Raw genomic sequence first — 18,478 nt, 5'->3', positions numbered from 1 at the left:
AATTTTACTACCTTAGGGTAATTTCGTTGCCTTCTTGTCATAATCAACTGAACTGCCCAGTCCAGACACTCTCATTTCTTCATTCATTCAAACATATACTGAATATCTTTCTGTCAGATGCCCTACAAACTGCATTAAAAATGAGTAAGATACTGTTCCTGCCTGGAAGGAGTTTCCATTTTCAGACTGGTGTCAATTTCCTTGATTTCATTTGCAGATTGATGCAGACCCCAGGAAAGCTTATTTGATTTATATAACTTTCACAGGTTAGCCAAGATTCCTGCTAGTCAGACTAACGTATTCAATTGTTATTTAACATATAAGCTCAGACACAAAATGTTATTTTTAACTGACACAGAGTAACTTTAGAGACCATTATTACTAGATTGCTATACTGATGAAGAATTTTATTTTATTTTATTTTATTTTATTTATTTATTTTTTTAAAGATTTTATTTATTTATTTGAGAGAGAGAGAATGAGAGATAGAGAGCACGAGAGGGAAGAGGGTCAGAGGGAGAAGCAGACTCCCTGCTGAGCAGGGAGCCCGATGTGGGACTCGATCCTGGGACTCCAGGATCATGACCTGAGCCGAAGGCAGTTGCTTAACCAACTGAGCCACCCAGGCGCCCACTGATGAAGAATTTTAAATTCTTGGCTGCTACATGTAAATTTTGTTCAGTAATGCCCTTGGGATGTGACCATCATATTTAGCCATTTCTCTCTTCTGAGATTTCCTAATTCTGAAGTATGAATTAATTTCAAGACTGCTTTCCAAAAGTTTATATGTCCTAGAAAGACATCTCCATTTAATATTCAATTTTTTCCCCTACTGGATTCTCTTTTTTTCTGTGCAGGGTCAATGGCTACCCTCCACCCCCATTCTGAACAGCTATTTTCACTAAGATATTTTGTTGAACAAATGAACTTGATCTTAATTTCTTTTCCTTCCTTCCTTCCCTAGAAGGGGGGAGAGAAGTGGGGAGGGGCAGAAGGAGGACAGAGAGCTTAAGCAGATTCCCTGCTAAGTGTGGAGCCCCACACTGGGCTCGGTCTCACAACCTGGAGCTCTGTCTCACCACCCTGAGATCATGACCTGAGCCAAAACCAAGAGTCCCATGCTTAACCGACTTAGCTACCCAAGCACCCCGAACTAGATCTTAATTTCAACTGAACCACATGACGCTTCAACCTATTTATTTGCTCCACGATATTTTCAAAGAAATTGATTCATTTTGTATATAATTTGATTGCCATTGGGTGGTATCAAAATATACCTTAGTTTAATTTGTACTTTACTCCATCAAACTGAAAAGACTGATTGGCAAAACAACTTTTAGATGGAACTTTTTGTCTTTCTTTTCGTATGTGGGTGGCTATTATACATACAAATAACATTTAAAAAATAAGGCTCAGCACTATAATTCAAAGAACTACTATGGAGGACTTACCGTACTGTGATAGGGATGAATACATTTGTGTTAATGCTATAATTAGCAGAAACAGTCAAGATATTTTGAGAGCTTCCACATCCATATTTAACCATGGGCCTTCCTTCCACTAGAAATAAATGAAGAAAGTGTTGCCCAATATTCTTCTCACTACCTTTAAAAACAAACATTACATTAAATTAGTGATTAGATTTATATTTTACTCAATAATAATTATTCTTTCAACAAACACAATCTCTGCCCCCAAGGAGTAATGATTTGATGAGATGGTAGGAGTGTTATTAAATTATTCAATGTAATAATACTATATTAGAATTATACATTATTTTCCACAGGCTGAGAACAGCATGGCATTAACAGCATTGCCTTGACATGAGATTAACTTTCTGACTCTGTTTCTTAATAGCAAAATGATCTTATTCTGAGCCTCAGTTTCCTCATACCTTATAATGGGATGAGGAGAGCAAGTAATTACTAGAACTACTGTGATAAATAAAATAATAAATGAAAAGTGTCTGGCACCTGTTGAGTATTACATAACTTGGTTTATTATTATTGTTAATTATTTGTATTTTAATTTTAATGTGTCTTTCATAAAAATTAAAATGACAAAGAAATATATAAAGAAAAAAAAAGGAAACACTCCCCTTCCTCCAGCTCATTCTTTCATCCAACCTTGAGGTATTCTTTTCTACCATATATCTGTACACATACAAATATTTATATGGTCCTAGTTTTATTTTTAAAAAGGAAATGATGTAATAAGTAGCTTTATTCATCTTTCTCTTTTCATTTAATAATAAACTTTAGACATGTGTCTTATAAGTAGTTTTTAACATTTTTAATTGAAGTATAACTCATACAAAAAATCACACAAATATTAAACATACAGCTCAATGAATTATTACAAAGTGAACCCACTCATCCAAATACCATCAACTCAAGAAAAAGAATGTTATCTGCACTGCCAAAGTCTTATCAATCACTCCTTTCCTCCCTCCTTCAAAAGCAACCACAATCCTGATGTTTAACAGGTAGGATTAATTTTGCTCAATTTAAAATTTCATATTATTAGGATCATATTGTATATATTCTGTTGTGTCTATTAATTTTTGCTCAATATTATGTTTGAGAGACAGCACCTATGCTAAAATTCATTCATTTTCATTGCTTTATAATATTTGATTGAATGAATATTTACAATCCAGTTACTCTTTCTTCTATAGATGAACATCCTCCTTCCACTCCAGTTTTTGGTTATTATGAATAATGCTGCTAATGATAACCTTTATGTGTCTTTTGTGCTGAATGAAGCACATGCATTTCTGTTGTGTATATAACCAAGAGCTGAACTGTTGAATATGATTAATTTAACAACTACTGCCTGTTTTCCAAAATAACATTTTAACTCCTTACCAGCAGTAAGAATTCCAGATGATCCAGTCTCACCATCACTTGGTATGGTTGCCTTGCAGATTTTAACTACTTTATGTTTATTTTATTGTAGCTTCCATTTTTATATTCCTCATACTAGTGAAGTTGAGCATATTGTAATATTTAGTGGCTATTTTGATATCTTCTTTTGTGAAGTGTCAGTCTGTATTTCTTACATTTCTATGTGGTTGTTTGCTTTTTCTTGACTGGTTAAAGTTATATCTATGTATATATTTAATATCTAGATCTACATACATGTATGTGGATGTGTGTGTATAGCTTACAAGCTCTTTGTTAAGCATATTTACTGAAAATACTTACTCCAATTCTGTGGATTGTCTTGCCAATTGCTTAAGGGTGAGGTTTGTTGAACATATGGTCTTAATTTTAGCATAGGTCTGTTTATTGTTTCCTTCACGGTTGTAATTAGTGATTTTTATGTAACCTTTAAAGATATATCTGCTTACCATAAAGTCATAAAGTTATTTTCTTATATTATCTTTTATAAGCTTTATTTAACATCTATACTGTACCTAGAATCGATTTTTGCACATGATATGAAGCAGGAGGTTGTGGTAAGTTGGATAATGGCCATCAAAGATAGTCATTTCCTATTTGTTGGAACCTGTGAATGTTAACTTTATTTGGCAAAAGACACTTTGCAGGTGTGATTAAAGATTTTGAGATGAGATTATCCTGGATTATCTGGTTGGGTCAAGAATTAGTCAGGGGTCAATTTTCATTTTTTCCTTTTAGTTTCCAATTGATCCAAAATCATCAAAGCAAATTATTCTTTTTATGTATTTACTATGTACTTACTGAATTCTCAGATATTTGTGAAATATGTATTTTTAATATTTTTTAGTATCTCTATTTCTTACTTTTTTCCTTTATTTATTCTTGTGAATACATGTATTTAAGACAATACTTTGTTTTAATAAAAAAAGAAAAGCAGAATTATACTAAACCAAGCTGAAATTACAACCCTTGAAAATGGCCATCATTAGGGGCACCTGTGTGGCTCAGTCAGTTAAGCCACTGAGTCTTGATTTAGGCTTGGTTCACGACCTCAGGGGTGTGACATCGAGCCCTCCATGGGGCTCCATGCCGGGCATGGAGCCTGCTTAAGATTCTCTCTCTCCCTCTCCCTTGTTGCCCCTGCTCTCCCCTGGCCTGCTCTCTTTAAAAAAAAAAATAGTTGGCCAGCATTAATATTTGATGAATACCACTACAGATACAAAGGTTGATAAATGGACAGATATATATAGAGAGAATTTTTCATTAGAGCAAAATCATATTGTACATGTATTTTAATCTAAGGACTCTTAATAAACTTAAAATCTATTGAGGAACCCCAAAGAGCTTTTGTTAACATGGGTTTATTTATTTATTTATTTATTTATTTATTTATTTATTTAGGGAGCAAGCAGGGGGAGCAGGGAAGAGGGAGAGAGAGAATCTCAAGGAAGCTTCATGTTCAGTGCATAGGCTTTGTGGGGCTCTGTCTCACAACCCTGAGATCATGACCTGAACAGAAATCAAAATGAAACAAGATGAAACCAGAGAGGCAGACAAACCATAAGAGACTCTTAATTTCAGGAAACAAACTGAGGGTTGCTGGAGTGGAGGGGGGTGGGAGGGATGGGGTGGCTGGGTGATGGACACTGGGGAGGGTAGGTACTATGGTGAGTGTTGTGAATTGTGTAAGACTGATGAATCACAGACCTGTACCCCTGAAACAAATAATGCATTATATGTTAATAAAAAAAAAAGTCAGACGACGCTTAACCAACTGAGCCACCCAGGCACACTGGTTTGCATCTTTTAATATTTATTGGATTGGAATTTAAAACTGAAAAAGAATATTTAAAACAAATTTTTCAGTTATTTATTGGTTAGCTTATTTAAAAATAACAATAATAAATCCATTACATATTAACATACATAACATATTTTGTGAAAAGTAATTATATTTTCTAAAACAAAAATAAAATAGTGAGAGGAGGCTTATTCTATACTTTTACAATAATCTTCAATGTTAAGCTTAATAAAAGTTGTTAGATTCTCACATCTACTTCTATATTCAATCTGTTGTGAATTGTTGCTTTGGCTGAAGTACATGAACTCTAGCCTCACAGAGAATGTTGACTAGAAAAGGGGGATGATTTAAATTGTCTTTTTACATATACACAAATTGGACAAGCGGTAGTTCCTTAAAGTATAGCTGAAATGTGGAATCTGCAACTATACTAATAATTTTTATATCCTCTGTTACATTAAAATTCCATTGGTCTTTCTTATATTTTAAATGAATATTTTACCCTACATGATTTTGTAGTATCATGCATTGGGTATTTGAAAAAGGTGGATTCACTGAGTTATGGGTATCTTTCAAAGGTTGACATATTTTATTATATAATATAAAAAATCACATTAATTACTATTACCACTGAACTCATCAGAAAGTATGGCAAAGCTCTGAAGCTCATTGTGAAGAATCTAAGTTTTCCAAAATTCTAATTTTTACTAGAAAGGTTGAGTTTTATCATTGGGAATCAAAGACTGTAAGCTGCTTTCCTCAAAATAACAGGTTTACTTTGTTAATTTTTGAGAATATGGCTGCAAAATACTCAAGCCTGAATAACCACAGATTTTCTTTTAGTCATTTTTCAAGTCAATACTTTTCCTTTTATGCACAGCACATTACAAAGTTGTATAGACAAGGACCGAGAATTTTAAAAATTAATGCATTTTACTGCAGAATTAGGGCATTTTTTGTGTGTGTCCACTTTTACTTTAGTGAATAAAATGAGTACAATTTGGGGTCACTGCCATGACACTAGGTGCCAGAGATTTTATCTACTGTGACTTCGGTACATTGAGTGTGAATATCAATCAACAGTGAAAAAGGCATATGTCTTAGTTTTATTAAAAAATAATTTTGAAAAAAAATTTTGATATTATGGACACCTGAAAGGGTCTTGGAGATACTCAGGGATCTAGGTAAATTTGAAATATCTCCATATTAGAGCTCACTTCAATTTGAAAAGGGGGGAAAAGAAAAAGAAACCAGAGTGAAACTAAAGGCATTTCTGAACCACAGATAAATGTTTCTTTATCATCTCAGTCAGAGTATCAGGAAACCTAAGTTATCTCTCCCCCATGTCTCAGGCTCTACAAGAATGGAACACAGCAACACTTGGGTTTCAAAGAATGGTTCAGGGAAAGGTATCAGGAGAAACTGAAAGAATCTGAAATAGGAAAAAAAAATCTAGCTTACCCATTCAGGTTCTCCTCACCTTTCTTTATCTTTGAGCTATTTTGTAACTCTATAGAGGTTGGTGAAAACTAATAAGAAGAGCAATTCAAACTAACTGTTTCTGCTGAAATGCAATTGATTATTACCCTGTAGGTAGACTTGCTTTCCATCTATTTGTAAATCGGCTTCAAAATTCCTTAGTCTTATATGTCTCTGTTCCTTGACTTCTTTGAACTGGTTGTAGTATCTTACCAGTTCCCTCAGTAATTAATAGGTTAAATAAAATTTTGGCATGTGTTCATTTTATATATCTTTTTGAAAATTATTCTTTAACAAAGGAAAATAGGATAATTTTAGTTTTTGAAATTATGAGGCATATTAGGAGAAATGAGTTATTATATTATAGCAAATAAAACCAAAAGCAACTCCAAGGAGAAAAAATTACATAGAATACAATGTAAAGGGGGTCCCCTGGTGTTAAGCAACATAGAAGTCTTGGACTGGACAGACAGGCCCACATTTATGGATTATAAGGTTGGGAAGGAAGACAGGAAAGGATTCAAAACACAACTGAAAATCAGACAGGAGTGGGACATACAAAATCTAAGAAATAAAAATAGATTTTCCATGAGCTTTTTATGCTCTAGAACTTATTAAGAATATAAATTCAGTAAGAGAAACACAAAGTGAAATGTAATACAAAATAGTTAGATTAAATCAATATTGTAGAAGAAAACAAATTGGACAAAACAACAGCATTAAAGATTTAATAACAACGTACAAGTAGCAAAGGGCATAATGAACCTGGTTGAAAATCACTCTTTTGAGATCCTCCTAAACGTCCCTTTCTAGAGCCCATTCAGCACATCTAGGTTTTTACCACACTTCTGAGGACTTCAGGTGTACAATACGCCAAATTAGTCCAGTGCCTGGAAGAGGGTGATGCAGCTTTACCTTTTCTGCCTCTCCTAAAATCCATTAGCAGTTTTTGGGCTTCTATTCCTTAGTGTTTCCCCTTATTTTTCCCATTACTTCCTATTCAATTTCTTTGGCTGCTTTTCTCTGAATTCAAGAGAATAATTAAGAATTTAGTATTATCTTTGACTCCTCTTTTCACTAAGGGGAGGAGGCTGGGGGCAATGAGAGCACATTTAGAAACACCACACTCTGTACCAGCATCTTGTGTTTTCTCTCCTTGGATATATAAAAGGTTTTATCATATCATTAAATGGCATAAGACCGCTTTTCTTGAATTGTTGTCTTGTTCTCCACTCCCATCCTTTTGGGAGAGGGGAGGGTGGTTCATTTTGTTATGCACTAAGAGACAGTCTGGTATCCTGTTCCTTTCCCCATTTTTACTCAGAAGTTTCTATTACTTAATATTTCTAAAATATATTATCATTTCAGACTCATATTTTTGTGATTAGACTTAAAAATACAATATACAGAGTGGAGTAGAAGATAGTTAAACATTTAGGTCAAGCTGTTGTGCTATATGTACAAGGTCTGTTTTTCAAAGCTTCGAAAACTGAATTTCAAAGATTGATTATACACATTAAACAAGATATATGTGGTACAATGCAAGAATGAGTTATTTTTAAAAGAAGCTCAGCCACTAAAATCAAGGACAGGGATGAAGTACACCAACATCCCATTATGAACCAGAGCAACCCTGTGATACAGTACAGAACAAGGCAGCTCTAATAAGGGTAACGGGAATGAAAAATAAAAATAAACAATTAAGCTTAGTTCTCCCTATAGTCTGCTATATATTAACAGTTTTAAACTCATCATTTGGATTTATTCTATTAATAAGCAATTTCTTGTTTTATATAATAATACTTTTAAAGGAATTCAGAGGGTTTTGTTGGTAACATGTGATGGTAGCTGGGGAGGGTGGTGGCAGGGCCATGGAAGACCTGGGTTACTGACGTATTTGCATGATTCAATAGCAAATTATCCACTTCAGGGAATATAGGTCATATTATTTGATATATTGACTTTTTTACTTTTGAATCAATTGATTTTGTATCACAAACCTATATTCTGTACTTAGAGAAAAGCTATGAATAAACACTCTGGAGGAATTGTTTGGTTTTCACAAATAGTACTGTTCTACTTTCCTATATAGGGAAAAACCCACTTCTCTACTGTGTTTTTCTTTCCTGTGAGTCTCCTTCGCTCCTCACAAACACTTCACTTCTGGTTGCCAAATGTGTGGAAGTATTTCCCCACACCAAGCAATGCTCTCTGACACTACTTGGGTGTTCTACAATTTAATTCAGCTTGGACACTAACTACTTGGAGACTGTGTCAGACCATACAGGTTAAGATCCTCTAACCCAGGGATGCCTGAGTGACTCAATCGGTTGTGCGTCTGCCTTTGGCTCGGGTCATGATCCCAGGGGCCTGGGACAGAGCCCCGCATCAGGCTCCCTGTTCAGCCGGGAGCCTGCTTCTCCCTCTGCCTGCTGCTTCCCCTGCTTGTGATCTCTCTCTTGCTCTCTCTCTGTGTCAAATAAGTAAATAAAAATCTAAAAAAAAAAAAAAAAAATCCTCTATCCCATAAGACTGCTGGTGCTCTGCTCTCCCTCTGCAACACATGCTTCAGACGCCAGTGCTTCTGACCAACTGGCTACAGATCAGAGGTTCCAAGGAACCCCTCCTTGGGTTTGATTAATTTGCTAGAGTTATTCACAGAACTTAGGGAAACACATTTACCAGTTTATTAAAGGATGTGATAAAGAATACAGATGAACAGCCAGATGAAGAGATACATAGGGTAAAGTTTGGGAGTTTCTGTCTCTGTGGAGTTGGGGTGCATCACTTTCCTGATAAGGATGTGTTGACCCACCTGGGAGCTCTCTGAGCCCTGTACTATTGGGGTTTTGTGGAGGCTACCTCGTGTAAGCGTGATCAATTATTAACTCCATTTCCAGCCCCTTTCCCTTCTCTGGAGGGTAGGGGGTTTGGACTGAAAATTCCAAGCATCTAGTCATAGCTTGGTCTTTCTGGTGACCAGCCCCCAGCAAGGAGTCATCCAGGAGCCCACCTAGAGTCTCCTTACTAGAACAGAATATGCTCTTACTCCCTTTATCACTTATGAATTTACTAGGGTTTTAGTAGCCCTATGTCAAGGGACAGGGTCAAAAACAAATATTAGAACAAGAAATGCTCCTAGTGTTCTTATCACTTAAGAAATTACAAGGGTTTTAAGAGCTTTGTGCCAGTAAGTTGGGGCAGACACCAATATATATATTTTTTATTATCTCACAAGTACTAAAGACATATTTTCAAACACAATTATAATAAAAAATGGAAAATTAGTGGCAATTAGTATAATCAAATATAAAAATTTCAAAATATAACTACTAAGGAAAATTATGTCATGGCTACTATTAGATGTATATTTTTATATTAAACTTTATACGCTGAGTAATTCATATACTACATTAAATTTAGTTCAGTGTTTCTCACTGAACCCAAAGACATCAAGCAAATGTGAATCTCTCTCTCTGTGATATATCACAAATGTGAAAAGCAGTGTCTTTTCCCCCCATAATATCCAATCTGTGCTGCCTTTGGTCAGGACTTGAAAGCTGTGGAAGATGTCAATATTAAGCCATGGAAAGAAAGTCATTCTGTTATTTCATTGAAAAGACATTTGATGATCCATTAGCAGAGAAGTGTGAACCTAACCTTTTTGAAAGAGTTCTTTATACTTTTAGGTGGTGTAGTAATTTTTTCAATGAATCATTTATGTTTTGAGTTTTTCTGAATATTTATCCAGAAAATATTTTGAAACTTTATAAAGTCTATAATTCCCAAATTTTATTTATACTAATGAAATCACTGATTGTATCTACTGATTTAAGATTTATTACATATAGAAAGAAAATGCTGCTTAGAATAATAAACAGTAATAATTATGTAAAAATTAGTGAACTCTAGTTTCTAGGTATCATGGCATTTAGAGAGATAACCCTAATAATTTTGAGTCCAAAATTTGTAAATTATATATAGCTTATATTTATATATATGTTGTATAATATACATGTATATATTTAGTCTTATAAGTAAAGAATAATAATGAAATAAGCCAGAGAGAGGGAAAGAATGATATCCTACTCAAGTTTTTATAATTTTGGTTTGCTTGGTTATTATATTGGATTGTAGATCTAAAAATTTCTAAGCATACATATTTTATCACTTCATTGAAATACTGAAGATAGAGTAATTATGGTCCACTTCTATTAAAAATGGGTATTTTTCTCTATTTGAACTATTGTAATGAATGCTCCTAAACATCAATGACAGTTTGATTTGAGATCATGTATAAATAAACATTCACTGGTCATCAGGAGAGATTCACTGGTCATCAGTTTGAATTAAAATAAAATTCAACATCATTCCTTATAGGACCATTAATGATGAATACAAATAATATATTTATTAAACCAGATACATAGATGGTCAAATTTGGAAATTTCCATAGAGTGACATGGATTTCTACCATTTCTCATCGAAAAAAATCCCCTAAACACCAAACTTTATATGATACTTTGCATTCTTCTTTTTTTTAAAAGAGTTATTTATTTGGGGGGGGAGGGAGAGAGAGTCTTAAGCAGACTCCACGCCAAAGTGGGGCTCAATCTCTCCACCTTGAGATCACAACCTGAGCCAAAACCAAGAGTCAGATGCTTAACCAACTGCACCACCCAGGAGCCCCAAGTACTTTGTATTTTTCAAAACACTTATATATATATTTTTCAAACCTTATGAACTTGAAAATAAAAATTGCATCTGTATTATTTGTTGTCAAACTGAGTACAGAACAGGTTAATTGATCTACCCTGTGTTGCACAGTGAACTCGCAGCTGACTTGGGTTAGAGTCTACCTTTGGTTACCTACTGACATTTCAATCAGAATTGCCTATGGCAGCAGTCAGATGATCTTGTCATCCCTGGTGCCACCTTCAAGGCATGTAATAAAAACTATTCTCTGAGCTTGCATTGAGTTTTCTATTGAGCACACATGTTTTTGCTGCAGTTTGAAAAATCCCTTTTCCTGGCTCTCCTTAGGTCTGCATTTGTACACAGCAGCAGCAAACCCAGCAGCAATCTTAGTGGCAGTGGCTCGGGATTTGAAGACAGCTTAGGGCAACAGTGGCAACACGGGCAGTAACATGTAGTTAGTGGTTAGAGTCTGGAGAACGTGGCTGGGGTGACCTTGCTGGTTGGTGAAAGAAAGGACGGTGGGCGGAGAAGAGCTAGGAGAACTGATAGACTGGGGCGGCCGCCTGGCACACATAATGAATCACTAACACATGTTTATTACACGCTGCTGCGGAATGGCTTCTGGGCCAGTTTCTAAAATTTATTGAGAGCCTATTTTAATTTTGCCTAGGCTGCTAATTGTGCTTAACCAGGAAAGAAAATACAACTCATAATACAAGATTCTTAGAGGAAATGAATCCTCTTCATTTGAATGAAATGGATAAAAATGAAAACCAAAAAAATTGTATCTACTATTCGTCCCAATTCTGTCTCATTCCTGATTCCAAGATTTTTATAGTCTACATATCCTTTCCCATGGTGGATATGTCTATCAAATGGATGCAATATTAATAACACCTATTAGACAAGAATATAGCACCCTAGGCATCTAATTCCCAAGACTCCTTACCAGGGAAGTTATGAGGGAGGAAGGATGAAAGCATTTTCTGAAGAAGATATTTAGCACTTACTTCATGTTGCCATGCACCAAACAGAGTTTTAAGCCCATTAAATGTGGTAACTCTCTCCATACTTACAACACATTTTTCATTTCTTTGGTGTTATTACAAATAATATGACTCCATTTTACAGATATGCAAGCACAGAGATGTTAAGTAACTTGCCCAGATGGCAGAGCCAGGCAGTCAAGCTCCATAGTCATTTTTGTAATAACTGGATTATACTGCTCTTGAGATGGGCACGGCAGCAATTTCAATCCTTGAATGGGCTCATTTATTTGTTTTTCCTCCTACCTCTGCCCACCAGAAGCAAGTTTGCTGGTCCACTTCCTGACGTAATTACATCAGAAACAGAGTGTATCTCTGATTTATCTCTTCATAAATTTCAATCACAGAAAAGTTTAATTTCTCTTAACACAATTGTTCTCTTTCAAGAGAAGTTTAATAAATCACATCATTCTAGGTCAAGGGTTGGCAAACTATGGCCCATGGACCAAATTCTGCCATTGTTTGGTTTTCTGAGTAAAGGTTTTTGTTTTGTTTTGTTTTGTTTTGCACCACAGCTACATTCATTCACAGCCACACATTGTCTATACTGCTTTTGTGCTACACTAGCAGAGTTGAAAAGTTGGGAGAGAGCCTGTGTGACCTGTAAAAATATTTACTCCCTGGCCATGACAGAATAAAACTGTCAACCCTTGTTCTGTTCCTGATTGTTAAAGTAAACCCAGGATTAAATTATCTTTGATTTAAGCTACATTTTGAGTAAACCCTTGAAATCTGCACCGTTTTGTTTTTGCTTACTTACTCACACAATAATTTCCTAAAATAAGGTGTTAATACCTATTAATTTTTCATCATGACCATCCAAGTTGGGTAACTCAACAACAGAACTTTACAAACAATTCTAAAAAAGCTTACTCTATGCAAGGCACTGGTGAAGTACCCAGGAGGTGGGTGGAACAGAGATGCAAAACACAATTCCAGATTAGGAGGTGTTCCCTAGTTAGTGAAGAGACAGAAGCACAGATTTCTGGTGTAATGCATCTCTTTACTCAGCCCCAGTTCTTAATTTATACTCCTATTATAAGACCTATCATAGTCAGCTTTCTCATAGAATTATGTACATATTATCTCTCCCCTAAATGGAGATACGGGTACAGATAATTTTTTATTCATCTTTGTATACAGCCACAGTGCCCAGCAGAGTGTGATGCACTTTCTAGGCACTCAGTTAAAATTTGTTGAATTTGACTTTCCTGTCATAAAAGATACAATGAAAAGCAATCTTTGTGTATCTTATAAAAGCAATGTATGAATTCATCCATCCATGCTTTCAACTCCACTCCCTCCCATATCTGTCTGGAGCAAGCTCCACTGGGAGCTATTAAGAAGGGACAAAGATATTCAAAGAATTTTATGGTGCACATTGTAAAATTGATTAAAACTGAGCACACTTTTTTTCTTTAAGAAAAGAAGATGTTTTTAAATATGCTGTCAGGAAATACTGTGGGAATTCATTGGCTTTGGCCTAAGAAGTATCTAATGAAGATATTGGGTATTCTACTGGGAATCACTTTATAGAGAAAGGCAGATGTTATGATTCTTTAGATTTCATTTGTTTTCTTCAGCAATATCAGAAATCTCTTCTTTTAGCCCTTCCTAAATGCACAAAAAGAGGAGGCCCCAGTGATCCTACTTGTTCTGTCAATTTCTACCTGGAATAAATACCTAGTCCTTCTTTTACTTTCTTTCTTAAACACAAATAATAAGTCATATGGAGATTGCTTCTGAATCTTGTTCTTTCACAGGAGTTGCTCATGTAATTTGCCTCCTGCAACTTGGTCAGATGTCTGCTCTTAATTCTCAAAGATCACATACTTCCAAAGGGCATGCTTATTTCTTTTCAAAGAAGCAGCGCAGAATGGATTCAACTGCATAGTAATATATCCCATGACGAAACCTCCCGATTGAGAGCGCAGGCCGAATAGAGCTCATTTTCTGAAAGTGCACCTAAAGAGCTTTGTGTGGTCTCATCCCTTCTCCCGTGACCTATCAGTAGCTTCTTTGACGGGGTTCCAGAATTCTGAATTGGTTCAGTGGCAGATTCAGAAAGCTTTCTTTTCATCTTGACTGCTGTTCTCAGAGCTGCCTCTCTCCCACAGAGAGTTCTTTTTAAACTATCCTTTCTAAGGATTTCTACTGTAACCCCATAAGGATTCCAGTTTTATCTTCCTTTTGTTCCTTTTCAACACCAATTAGTTGGTGAAGCAAACTGAGAAAAGATACATCCACAGTTCTGAACTAGGAATATAATTCAAAGCTGACATTGGCTTATCAACCTGGTATTTCTCTATCCTTTTCCCTTTAAAACTGGATGATATAAAACACAAGTGTTCAATAAATGTTTGTACAATGGAATTGAGTTTTTACTGAAATGTCCGGGAATGAAAAGGACAAAACTAAAAAACAAACAAACAAACAAAAAAAACAGACAAAAATCAACCCCTAGTCTCTAAAATGAAACATCTGTTTTAATTTCCTCACTCTTCTTAATTGCTCTTACATGTAATATACTGATTTCAAAAGAAAGAAAATTAGCCCTTATGTCAAGTTAAGGGACACCTTTTAAACTATGGGTGTTTAACCGAATCACAAAAATTTTTGTGTTCATCTGTTGTGAGGCTTTTAGGAGGTTGATAAATTCAAAGAGGACCGAAAGCAACAACCCCATGAAACATTCTGCTGAGGTATTCCCAACAGTGTAGGATTAAATGACCACTTTACAAGTGAACAAAAAGAATGCTTTACAGACAAAAATATTTTCTCCATTCACAGGCTATGAAACTGAATTGAGTGAACAGCTTTGGTGCATCCAATGTTGGGACAACAATTACGTAAGACAAAGACAGAAACCGATAATCATTACAATGGCACTGTTTCTTTTACTAATAACTTCTAGTTTGATTTTTTTCCGTAGGTTTTTGGTTGCAAAAGGCAAAAATAATCCTATGGCACTACCATCAGCTTGGGTTTATTGGTTTAAATTAAAGTACCAACTTGGACAAGGGTATATATATATATATATCTATACACACACACACACACACACACACACATATATATATATATATGCTTAGCATGTATTTTTATGGCTTTCAAAAAGAGCACATCGAGCGGAAGTATAGATATGAACCAGGAGCGTGAGCCCAGAGGATGAGAATTCCCAGAGGTTGGCTGCTTCTTTGGCGATGAGCTGTTTTCAGTTGGTAAAAACATACTTTCTACAAGGAAACACTTCCTTATTCTTATATACCTTAAAAAATTGCAAAGCCAGAAAATCACTTTGCTTTGTGACTTTAAATTATTATGTTTGTATCTTTTGTTCTGTGTTTTGTTTTGTTTCCTTTCCCTGGCAATGTACTATTACCTCCAAATTTCATGGTTATCCACCACAACTTAGGTTTTGTATATAAAACAAATTTTTCCTTCTCTCTCTTTAAATATAAATAAATCAGACACTCTAAAGCCATCATTTAAACATGGGTGCTTACACTACTGGGAAATAAATAGAAATAGAACTACACTCCTGGTCTAGTTCTGACATTAGTTTCTTTCTAAAATATAAATTTTCAGTTCTAATGTTCAAAACTTCTAATTGCACTTAGTTTTCCAAAAATGCTTCTTTAAAGCATTTCATTCATAGCCAAATAATACAAAGATTTAAGTTTTTTTTTTTACAAAGTACAGAATGATGAATCAATTTTGCCAAATATTTCAAAGTAGAGGAGAAAAAAATTTTCAAAATAATGAGTTGCCCTAGAGCGTATAACCTATTCAAGTACTAAAGACATTATACCTCCAATATAGCGAATTGTTAAAACTAGTGTACATTCATTTCACAAGAAATAAAACAATTGTCAGATTTGGAATACAGCATGTAATCTACTTTAGTGATGTTTAGGTATAGAAGAAAGAAGTCTATAAATTCTGCTTATAGGAATCCTTGTAAGGACATTGCATAATGTAGAGAACCCTGGATATAGAGACATTTCCTTAAACAAATACTGTTAATACTACTTTCTTTTTCAAGCCAACTAGGATAATGCTAACAGAGTGACAGGAATTTTCCCAATTATCAAATGAATCCCAGCTTTGGAATACCTTCTTCCAAGTTACCAAGTATTGAATTCAATTCATATTTAGTGATTTATATTACAAAAATATGCTCTGAAACATTTGCAGCATTTATGTTTTACTGCTATAGCCATATGCCATCAAACTCATATGCTTGCTGTATTCTTCCTTGCTGGTTCAGAGCCTGTTTGCAAGTCATGTTCCATTGAATGACTCATAAATTAAAGAAACTTCTAAAGAAAACTAGAAAGAACTATTTCCTTTTGGTAATGTTTCATGTACTAAGCTAGAAAAGTTTTCCCACAATATTTAAATGAATAATTCATTGCTTCAGTAGGTTAACATTTGAGAAAGAAACCTGACATATAGGAAGTCAAATATTTAATACTTACTGTAGAGAATAGTTCCATTCAAAGTGTTTGTTTTTATAGTCAAGTAGATGGTAACAGTTCTGTTACGTTCCTTCTCTGGGACAAATTTCAACTCATCCAGGGTTGAAAAAAGAGGCAGTTCTAGATAGGAATTCCTGTTGAAATAAGGAAAAAATACACCTGCATCTAAAAAAAAAAAAAAAAAAGCCCTGTTACTGTGCTCTGATGGCATTCTATTGCTAATTAAGTAGATAAGAATATAACATTTATAGTTAGCATTCATGTAAGAAGGTAGCACTGATATTATATACATTAGACCCAATATTAAGAAATCTAGATATATAAGTACAATAAATTTGTAAAGTCATTGTCTCAAATAATCAACCACCAGAGGAAAAGACTCGAAGTAAGAATTTTAATTTTTGTTCAAGGATGGACAACAAAAAAATCTGTGTCCCTGCATATGTGAAATAATTTTCATCAGACTCTTAAAACATTCTGATATGAATGGCTGTACATCAATTATATATTTAAAATCAATGAATTTTATTTGATGTAATTACACCTCAATAAAAAAGTAAAAAAAGAATCTGTGACACAAAAAGATTAGAAAATTGTCACATAGCAAGGTTTTGCTAATGTATGTTAATATTTAGTGCTTTCCAATAGTTAGATATTTTATAAGTGGTGGTACTATCGTATGCAAAGTTAATTTTTTAGAGTTATCCTTTTAGAATTTTTAATCTTTTAAATGATTAATCTCAAAATACTGAGGCATAAAAAACTTGAAAAGTATTTATTTTATTGTCATATGCCTATATTTTGATCTATAGACTTGGTACATTGACAAGTGTAACATGGCATGTGGAAATGTAACTTTATTTTCTGTCTCTTTCACAATGGGGGGAATATTCTTTGTCTCTGGATGAAAATGTGGTAGTTCCAATGAGTCCTACCTTCTTTCTAAGTTACTAATATAATGATGCAGAAACTAATATCCAGTCTAAGAAATTTATCAACACTTAAACTTTCTTCAGAGATAGGACTTTGTCTCCCCTCCTCCACCAGCCAAGACCTGTAACAGGGCATCTGACCCCTACTATCTTCCTTGAGGGGCAGGATAAAGCTGATTTCTGTTCTTTTTCTTGTCTTACCTCTTCCCATTCATGCTAGCTGCTATTTGACCATTTCTGCTTTGAATGTGGAGGAGGTGTGAAGGAGGCAAGCGGAGTGGAAGGGAGAGAGGTACACAGTGAGGTAGAGCTGTAAGAACTGGCGACTGATGCTGTTATAAGCAGGCTCTTGCGCTCTAGGAATAGCAGATGTGCTAGAAATGTCAGATAAAATACAACACGCTCAGTTCAATTTCAATTTCAGATCAACAACAGTTTTTTAGTATAAGTATGTACCAAAGCTTTCACGAAATATACTAGAAGAATTATTTATTTGAAATTCAAATTTAACTGAGTGTCTTATATTTTTAGTTCTTAAATCTGGCAACCCTCTGACCCATGAGTATTTGCGCATTCTTTAGAAATCCTTTCCCAACTATAATTTCTAGGATTTGTGCAATGGCCTGCCTTTGGCTTGTCACTTCTAACTTGGTCCCATATTGATATTTCACTTTAGCACAGACTCCTGCTGTTGACAACCACTTGCCTGTGTCAAAGTAAAAGTTGTACTGGACAAAGTTAACCAAAGACTTTACTCAGGGCTATTGCAATAAAGGAGAGAGGTCAGAATTCAGTCTTTGCTTAACAAAACAAAGAGTGCATTTTTTTTTTTTTTTTTGTGTGTGTGTGTGTGTGGTTTGATAAATCCACAAGAAAAATTTCTGTAAGAAAACAGTCTTTATATAAGGGTTCACATATGAATTAAATTATTTGGATCCATAATCAGGTTTTCTTATTCTGAGAAGTAGTGAACTCACCACCACCAACAAAAAATATAATTCAATTTACTAAAAAAAATGACTTCCATATTACTTTGCAGGAGCGTATCTATTGTATAATTCAGGCACACCTGCCTATTTCCCAGCTCACACACTCCTTGAATCTTTTTTTCAAAGCTGACAGGTTTTACGAGTTATGA

The 18,478-nt window shown here is 34.7% G+C and overlaps 1 protein-coding gene across 1 annotated transcript in view; it reads right to left on the bottom strand.

Moving 5' to 3' along the window:
* EYS (eyes shut homolog) overlaps nucleotides 1-18,478 on the bottom strand; it is a 1,577,782-nt gene that overhangs the window by 283,004 nt on the left and 1,276,300 nt on the right. The window contains 2 exon segments of the mRNA XM_027604057.2: nucleotides 1,452-1,601; nucleotides 16,405-16,573. Of these exon segments, the coding sequence (XP_027459858.2) occupies nucleotides 1,452-1,601; nucleotides 16,405-16,573 (319 nt within the window).

The sequence above is a fragment of the Zalophus californianus genome, chromosome 7, assembly GCF_009762305.2.
Source record: "Zalophus californianus isolate mZalCal1 chromosome 7, mZalCal1.pri.v2, whole genome shotgun sequence".
Classification (NCBI taxonomy): Eukaryota; Metazoa; Chordata; class Mammalia; order Carnivora; family Otariidae; genus Zalophus; species Zalophus californianus.
Note: the sequence above shows the minus strand (reverse complement) of the source record. Positions and strands in the feature narration are given on the sequence as shown.